Source organism: Cebus imitator, unplaced genomic scaffold (genome assembly GCF_001604975.1).
Source record: "Cebus imitator isolate Cc_AM_T3 unplaced genomic scaffold, Cebus_imitator-1.0 Scaffold442, whole genome shotgun sequence".
NCBI classification, from domain to species: domain Eukaryota; kingdom Metazoa; phylum Chordata; class Mammalia; order Primates; family Cebidae; genus Cebus; species Cebus imitator.
This window is the reverse complement of record NW_016107757.1, coordinates 875,953-885,436: the sequence shown is the minus strand read 5'-3', so window position 1 is coordinate 885,436 and position 9,484 is coordinate 875,953. Positions and strand designations below refer to the sequence as shown.

General features: G+C 41.0%; 1 protein-coding gene and 1 long non-coding RNA gene across 2 annotated transcripts in view; one reads left to right on the top strand and one right to left on the bottom strand.

Annotated features, from left to right (window-relative positions):
* Window positions 1–1,195: 1,195 nt before the first annotated feature.
* LOC108290734 lies at window positions 1,196–5,657 on the bottom strand. The gene is made up of 2 exons (XR_001819690.2): window positions 5,517–5,657; window positions 1,196–1,510 (listed from the first exon to the last, which is right to left on the bottom strand). It is a non-coding gene; the product is annotated as an uncharacterized LOC108290734 (long non-coding RNA).
* Window positions 5,658–5,669: 12 nt separating this feature from the next.
* The window catches only part of CCDC81 (coiled-coil domain containing 81), a 48,074-nt gene continuing 44,259 nt past the window's right edge, over window positions 5,670–9,484 (top strand). Inside the window, exon 1 of the mRNA XM_017510625.2 lies at window positions 5,670–6,120. Within this exon, the coding sequence (XP_017366114.1) occupies window positions 6,042–6,120 (79 nt within the window). The 5' untranslated portion in view covers window positions 5,670–6,041. The remainder of the gene's footprint in view (window positions 6,121–9,484) is intronic.

Sequence of the window (9,484 nt, the reverse complement as noted above, 5' to 3'; positions counted from 1 at the left end):
TGAATGCATCTTTGCAGCTTCATCTGTCAAAAGCTTCTAAATAGCTGTCATTCAATCACATTAATCATTTTGTAGCCAGCCTTCCTGTGGTTATCTTTTTGGTTATTTGGTAGCTTCCCCTCATCTCTCTGAGAAATTACTTTGATTAGTTGTTATCTGTTATATGGATTACTTATATAATGAAATTCAAACTTCTTTTCAATATAATACAGAAGAATATAGTAGTGATTAGGTCATCCTCTTATTCAAGGCCTTAAGGAACTATCCATAACTTCCAAATAAAGTTCAAGCTTCTTTGTTAGGATTCAGGCCAATCACACCAGTTAGAAGTTGATATAGTTTGAGTATCTGTCCCCACCAAATCTAATGTTGAATTGTAATCTCCATGTTACAGGTGGGGCCTGGCAGGGGGTGTTTGGATCACGGGGGCAGATCCCTCATAGACTGCTGCTATCCTCATGATAGTGAATGAGTTTTGCAAGATCTGGTTGTTTAAGTGTGTGGCACCTTCCCCCACCCACTCCCTGTCTTGCTCCTGCTTTCGCCAGGTGATGAGCCTACTCTTGCTTTGTCTTCCACTATGAGTAAAAGCTCACTGAGGCTTTCCCAGAGGTTGGGCAGATGCTAGCACCATGCTTATACAGCCCACTGAACCATGAGCCAATTAAACCTCTTTTTAAAATAAATTACCCAGTCTCAGGTATTTCTTTATAGCAATGCAAGAATGGCCTAATAGAGATGTAATATTCCTCCCCCTGAACTCACATGACATTGTCATCATACCTCAAACATGACATTTAACATATGCTATGGTTGGGTATTTGTCCCCTCCAAACCTCATGTTGACATTTGATCACCAATGTTAGAGGTGGGGCTTAATGGGAGGTATTTTGGTCATGGGGATGAAACCCATGAATAGATTTATAACCTCCCTAGGTAGGGAGTGGGTGCTCACACAATTAATTCCTCAGAGCTGGCCGTTAAAAAGAGCCTGGCATCTCCCCTACCTGTCTTTTGTTTCCTCGGTCACCAAGTGATCTCTGCATAGCTGGCTCCCCTTTGCCTTGGCCTTTTGCCATGAAGCAGCCTGAGGCCCTCACCAGATGCAGATACCCAATCTTGAACCTTCTAGCCACCTTGAATTTATAAATTACTCAGTTTCTCAGGTAGTCCTTTATAACAACACAAAATAGACTAAAGGTAACAAATCTTTACAATACAGCTGCAGTTGTACAAACACATAATTTATGTGGATTCAAGTCTAAGTAAAACATAAAGACAATACTTTAAATTGAAATACTTCAGTTTTAACTACCAGTTTTGTATCATTCAGGTTCAATCAGAGAAGCAGAACCTGTAAGAGTGATAGAAAATATAAAATTTATTATGAGCATGGGGCCCTTACATAGTTTTAAGAGTTGGTTAAGTCATCTCTGTCTGGTGTTGGCCTCTATGCCTGGTGTAGGGCTTAAAGCTGGCAAGGCCAATAGGAAGAAAAGATGGTCATGAACTGGGGAAGAAAAAGGAAAGATTAGAACAATCTGGAACCCACAAGTGAAATTGTCTTCACAAAAATTATAACAGTGAGAAAAATCTGACATGGGAAAATTATGGCAGTAAAAGAAATCTGTCCTAATGAACTCCATCTTGCTTCTAACCTCCAATCTGCCCTTGTTTGTCCCAGGCATAGGCTGAACTAACTTTGGGAGGAATTTATAGCTTAACTTTGAAACAAAGATGATAACAGCCCCTCCCTGAAATAAATTCCCTCCTTGCGTGGAGACCAGATGGCCTTTGTAAAACCAACAAATTAGCCACAAGCTCGGAAACCATGGCCTAGGAGTCATGCAGCCAGAGGCCACAAGACTGCTAGCCTCCCCAATTGCTCCTATAGATAATATTACTATTGTAAAAAAGATGGGTGTTTGAGACTATTTTTCTGACCCTGCATTCTGATGGATTAGTGACACATTCCAGACCAAAAAATTGGCCCATCTGGTCTTATGACCTCCACCAGAAACTCACTCATCACAAGAGGACAGCTTCAACTTCCTATGACTTCATCCCCGACCCAACCAATCAGCGTTCCCGACCCCTTGCTCCTTTCCCACAAAATTAAAAAGCCCTAGCCTCTGAATTTTCAAGGAGGCTGATTTGAGTAATAATAAAACTCTAGTCTTCCATTTGGCCAGCCAACCCATATTAAACTCTTTCTCAATTAGAATTCCCCCATCTTGACAAATTGGCTTCATTTGGACAGTGGGCAAGAAGAACCTGTTGGGCAGTTACACACAGGCAAACTAGATCCTGCGAGGACAAACTGCAACCTACATCTTTCCTTGCATCCAACCTCAGTGATGTGAGTGTCTTACAGGATGAGATGATGCGTTTGGCAACACTGCTGTGCATGTACCTGGTCTAAGATTCAGAGAAGCAAATGAGGAGATCTGGCAGGAGATACAGAGCTACAGAGCTGCAGCCCAGGCTGCTGGCCCATGCCTACACGGTGAGCTGGCAGATTAATGCCTGGCCCTATGATGACTTTCAGGGCTTCAGATGAAATGGCTGCTGCTTTACTTCCGCCTTCCAAATCTCATACACATTCTCTTTTGACTAACCCTAACCTAGAATCATATAGGAAAGGGAATTCTGGAAAATGTAGTTCTATCTTAGCTAAGTTGACACTCTATGAAGCTACTGCAAGTCTGTTTTTGGGCAAATCCTTGAGTAAGCAAGGGACTGAAGTTATACATGTGCTATATTTTCAATCTGTCTCAGCTGATGAGTGCATTTCATAGTGTAAGCATGGCACAGTGTTGAATATATGCAATTTTACTATTTGGTTGAATTTTTAAAATAACACTGCTGAAGACTCCTAAACTCTAGCAACTGTTTCATTACATCTCTCCTGAAGAAAGTTATCTGCTCCAGTGTGAGGGATGAAACTGTTTGCACTGGGTCTATAAACTGAGAAATGGCATATGTGGGTATCTGACATGGTCCCTTCCTAAGAAGGGATTTCTAGAGTAGTTTTCCTACATCCAATTTTCTTTTCTTTTTTTTTTTTTTTTAGACAGAGTCTCACTCTGTCACCAGGCTGAACTGTAATGGGGTGATCTTGGTTCACTGTAACCTCCACCTCCTGGGTCCAACTGATTTTCCTGCCTCGGCCTCCCGAGTAGCTGGGATTACAGGCACCTGCCACCACGCCTGGCTAATTTTTGCATTTTTAGTAGAGATGGGGTTTCACCACGTTGGCTAGGATGGTCTCGAACTCCTGACCTTGTGGTCCGCCCACCTGAGCCTCCCAAAGCGCAGGGATTGCAGGTGTGAGCCACCACACCTGGCCTGTAATTTTCAATTTACTCTTTGACTTTGAAACCCAATCCTGATTTCAGAGCCTCCTGCAGTAAATATTGGTTAAAATGATGAAAAATGAATTGTGAACTTCTCATCTGTAGGGATTTTCTGGTAAGTGTCTGTATTCCTTTTAGCCACTAGCAAAGGGCTTAGCACAAATTAGATACTCAATAGATGTGGGTTAAATTATTTATTGCAAATTTCTATTCTGGTGTTGTGTAATGAGTTTTTTAGCGGTTATTTTTTTGTTTATTTTTTATTTTATTATTTTGTGTGTGTTCGTGTATTCTTTTTCAATAGTCTTCCAAGTTGCCTTTAATATAAGCCACTTAATATCATGTGTGCCTTGGGGCTTGGGTAAAAAGGATTGCCCATTCAATGTGGGTTTTGCAAGGCAAGTTGGAGCTTGCAAAAAAGTAAATGTACATTGAAATACTTGGGAAAATTTTGGCCCTGTTTGTTTCCTTCAGTGTTTACATAAATTACTACATTCTCTTCCTCTTTGGTAAATTATCTTAAATGTTATAAAGTAATTTATGCTCTTGGTAAACAGTAAATAAAGGAGAAAAGTGAATGTAAAAGTTATTGGAATGCCACCTCCCCCTCCATACACAATTTTGCAGGATCTCAAAATACCACTGTTAATTTTTGTGTGTGTGTCTTTCCTCAAATATCCCATATGTTTACAAAAATATATATGAATATGTATGCATACTTATATAATTATATTTGAAGGAAACAGGATTACATTATATATACATACTATTCTGATACTGGTTTTCACTTACTGTAATTTGAAACTTTTTCAACATCAGCACGTAAACTGTTGAAAATATATTTCAATGTATGTATTCACAATTTAACCAATTCCCTATAATGGTCATCTTAGGCCAATTCTAAGAATTAGCATTACAAACAATGTTGCATATACATATATCTTTGTATGTATCATGCCAATATATACAAGGAATAAATCTGTAGCAGTGGAAGTGCATCGTTTGCCCGAGTTTTGTTAGAAACTGCAAAGTATGTATTTTCAATATATATATATATATATTTATAGCTCATTATAAGTTTCTAGTGAACACAGGGTTACATGTATCTATACAGCCTCTTTTGTCAAGAGACATTTGACAGAAGGAAAATAAGACCTTGGAAGAAAAGTCTTTGTCCTTATCCTTTTAGAGCTTCCTTTTGCCATCTAAAATTCACTAATAATTAGCATCCACAACCATCTTCTAGAACCGAAGACAGCTTTTCTAGAGATTAAAAGTATCATCACTATAATTCAAAATCTAATGTACTGTAAAACACTATTTTTATAAATTCATTATCTTAACATGGAACAATAATGCCAATATTGCCACTAAAAGTAGCTAAATTATCTATTAGAATTGATCAGATGCATTTCTCATGACCCATGAATCTACTCCTAGTTATATACACATCAAAAATGAGTACATACATCTGTCAAAAGTGTTCTGTGAGGATGTTTGCAGCAGCATTATTCCCAGTAGCCTCAAAGGGAAGCAACTCAAATTCCCTTGAACACTGGAATGCATAAATTGTGCAATACTCATAAAAAGGAATAATATGCAACAGTGCAAATGATGAAATGATATAAATTTGAATAGCGCCAGACACAAAAGAATACATGCTATATGATTCCAAAGATTCAAAAGGCAAAAGGAACCTGCAGTATGTGTTGGCTAATGACTGGAGGGGAAATGAGGTGCTGATCTGTGGAATATGCTAGCATTCTATTTCTTGACCTGGATGGGGTTTGCATAGGGATGTTCAGCTTGTGATAATTATCAGCAGAGGAGAGAACATGCACAAAATTCTTAAGGATGAGACTGGTGACAGGTAGAAAAGAGTGGGAAATGACAGTAGTTAAAAAAAAGTCAATTTCCTCCTCCCCACTTCTCCAGCCCTCCATTCCTAGGAAGAGAGCCCACGGAAAAGCAAACCAAGAAACAAACTCCAGCTCAAACTCGAAACTCTCAAAAGATGTGGGGACTCAAATACCCATCTCTCTGGGCGAAAGGCATTCCTCGATTTGTCCAAGGTTCAAAACCTACCACTCTAACTACATTTCTTCGCTGCCCGGGTTCACAGAAGTAAAAAACTATTTTTTTTTTTTAGTTAGCACCAACCTCGCTGCCTCCAGCGCCCTAATCACCTGGGCAACCTGGAAGCTGCCCATCTAAAGGGGTGAGGTCGAATCCCAGCCTTGACGCCTTAGCAACCGAGCGAGCCTTTCTCGCGTCCCAGCGACGCGCCCCGCCCCGCCCCGCCCCGCCCTTCTCTCTGCCGGGTCTATTCTTCCTGGTCCTACTCCCCTCCTCGAGGCTGCAGCTCACCCCTCACCGGGTCTCTTGCTGGTCCAGAAGGCTAGGGTCTGTACACTGAGTGCGGGACAGGAGTTCCGGCGGCTCCTGCGGAGGGAGCTGCCCAAGAGCCAGAGCAGTGGGGAGGGACAGGGAGAATGAATGTTTTTTATTTAAGAAAGAAGAGAAAGAGTCAACAAATTCAAGATTTTCGTCATTCTTATTTTTTAAGGCACATCCAAAGCTCCGTGGAGAAGGGGCTGGAGTGTGAGAAAATCACTTTGTACACGCTCCATATAAGAAAGAAGAGACCCATCGAGGATTCAGTACGGAGTCAACTGGAAATTGGAGATGTTGGACACGATCGCCCCTGCCCTGCAGGACCTGGGCAGGCAGGTGCTGCCCACGCTGCCCTCGCTGAGCCAGGAGGGTAAGCGTTAAGTGTGTTGGATAGCGGGGAGAGGGGTGGCCCCGGGAATTGAACCTTCATCCGCTTGTTGCGGAGGCAGGGAGATCCACGTTTCTATTCCCTGGTTCAGCCTGGCCTGCAGTGGCTAAGTTTCCTTGACAACTAGCTGGTAATCACAAGAGGCCCACGTTGGTCACCCAGAGACATTTTTCTAGTTTTGATTAAACTAGGTGATGCATAGACAGCGCTTAGTTCAGGGACTAGCACAAAGTAAGTGCTCAATAAAGGTTAGGTAAAAACAACCACTCCCACCCCACCCACTGGGATGGATGGATCACAACCCTTTTGCCTAACTAGATAAAAGAAGTGCAGAGACCCTAAATGGCTCCTTTTGAGAGTTCATGCAAAGACAGTTGCTTTTGTTGCCTTTGACATCCTGCAGTTGCATTAAGAAAATGAGATGATCATAAAAAGATATAGGGTAAGTACTTTGGAAGGGGACTTGGCACCTTTTCAGAGAAAACTCATTAGGTTTGGTTAGTAGCAAGACAAGATCTGTTTTTAGCATCCTATGTGGAAGAGTCACCCCAAAGTGAGGCTCAGACCTGTCTGCAAACCATAGGAGCACTTTGGAAGAAAGGTGCTGCAAAAATGCAAGCTCTTATTATTATCAAGCCATTATAACTTTGAGGTGTTGCTTAGGCTTTAACTAAATGATCACAGGAAATAAACAGGAACGGAACCTTCTTCTTTCTCTTCCCCTGCATCACTCCCATCTTTTCCTCTCAAAATCATTCTGAAAGAACCACTGAAGATAAGGTTTTATGAATTTAAAAAACATTTGCTATATTTGTAAATTTATATATAGTCATTCAAGATGCTTAGCAGTAAACATGTATCTATCATTATAGTCATACAGAGTATTTTCACTCCACTCTGTTCTGCCTATTCACCCCTATCCCTGATCCCAAAGCTGACAACCACTGATCTTTCAATGTCTCCATAGTTTTCCCAGTTCCATAGCTGGAGTCATAGTCTTTTCAGATTGGCTTCTTTCACTTAGCAATATGCATTGTGGCTTGTGAGCTCAGTTCTTTTTAGTTCTGAACAATATTCCATTATCAAGATGTACCACACACCTTCTGTAGTTGCATTGCAGTCCTTGGATATTCCATTTTTTTTTTCTAGATGTATCACAGGTTTTTTTTTTTTTTTTAAATCTATTTATTCACTGAAAAACGTCTTGATTGCTTTCAACAATTATGAATAAAGCTGTTTTAAATATCTGTGTGCAGGTTTTAAAAAACTGGATATAAGGAATGCATGTACAGCCCTTTGGAAGACAGTCTGGCAGTTTCTCACAAAACTAAACATCCTCTTACCATACAATCTAGCAATTATGCCCCTGGGTATTTACCCAAGTGAATTAAAACATTCTTGTATTATATTAACAAATTATTCATTAGTTTTGGAGAAGTAAGCAGAGTAGCATTTCAGGAAGAGAAAGGGGGTTTTAAAAAAGTATTTGGCTGGGTGCAGTGTCTCACGCCTGTAATCCCAGCACTTTGGGAGTCTGAGGCGGGTGTTTTGCTTGAGCTCAAGAGTTCAAGACCAACCTGGGTAACATGGCAAAACCCTGTCTCTACAAAAAATAAAAAAAACAGCCAGGCACGGTAGCTTGTACCTGTAGTCCCAGCTACTTGGGAGGCTGAGGCGGGAGAATGGCATGAGCCAGGGAGCTCGAGGCTGCAATGAGTCATGTTCACATCACTGCCCTCCAGTTTGGGTGACAGAGTAAGGCCCTATCTCAAAAAAAGAAAAAATAAAGTATTTGAGCAAATGTAATTAACTCAGGAATGATATTCATTTTTAGAACCAATAGATATTGTTTAATAAAAGCAAACAAACATAAATCAAAACAACAAGCTCTTAAAGTCGCCAATCCAAAAGCCATATGACTCATATTACGTGAGTCATTTTTCACCATGATAAAGTTAGCATGCAAGAAAACGGTGGTCAAAACATGCTTTAAATTGTCCTTTAATTCTTTAAATTGTCCAAAAAGTACAGTTGTGAACAGAAAGCAATATTCGTACATATATAATGTCAATATGGGCTGTGTCTAATAAAGCACACTTGGGAAAAATATGAGTGTTTACTGTTTTATTTATTTATTTATTTATTTTGTGAGACAGCGTCTCATTCTGTTGCCCGGGCTGGAGTGCAGTGGCACGATCTTGGCTCACTACAACCTCCACCTGCCGGGTTCAAGAGATTCTCCTGCCTTAGCCTCCAGAGTAGGTGGGGCTACAGGCATGCACCACCATGCCAGTCTAATTTTTGTATTTTTAGTAGAGACAGGGTTTCACTATCTTGGCCAAGCTGCTCTTGAACTCCTGACCTCGTGATCTGCCCATCTCGGCCTCCCAAAGTGCTGGGATTACAGGTGTGAGTCACCATGCCCAGCCTAGTCTTTACTTAAGTAAACAGACAGAGTGTGTGCAACTGAGTTCATGTAATGTTCGGTTGCTTTCACCTTATCAGGATTGTTTTCACTGCAGCTCAGCAGCAGCTGAGGGGCAATATGGGGGCGATTACATGCACAGACTGGTGTAAGACTGCCCAGGTCAGAAGTCCAGATCTGTCACTATTGGCTGAGTTGCCTAGCATTTCTGGATCTCAGTTTTTCTCTCTGTAAAATGGGGATAATAATATCAACTATTTCATAGAGTTGTTATGAGTTCACATTTACAAAGCACTCATATAGAACCTGGCACAAAGCTAATACTATGTGTGTTTGTTGAATAAAAGTAAATTAAAATACCTTCAGGAATGAAAAAAAAAGTGAATTAAAATAGCAAACAATTTCCACTTACATAGGATTGCAACAGTAACAGCAAAGGGACCCACAGTAGCAATCAAAACCCATGTAACACATTTTTCCATTACTCTCTTCATGTTAAATTTTCTCTGTGTTTTTAAGTCAAGAAAAAAAATCATTGTCCAACAGAGGAAAAACAATCAGATTTTACCAATTTTGCTCACCCTGTCTTGTGACCAAAAAACAGTATGATTCAGGCCGAGTGCAGTGGCTCACGCCTGTAATCCCAACACTTTGGAAGGCAGAGGCAGGAGGATCACTTGAGGTCAGAGGTTCGTGACCAGCCTGGTCAACATGCTGAAACCCCATCTCTACTAAAAATACAAAAATCAGCCAGGCATAGTGCCAGGTGCTGTAGTCCCAGCCACTTGGGAGGCTGAGGCAGGATAATCACTTGAACCCAGGAGGCGGAGGTTGCAGTGAGCCGACATCAAGCCACTGTGCTCCAGCCTGGGTGACAGAGCAAAACTCTGTCACTAAAAAGAGAAAAAGAGAAGAGGAGAG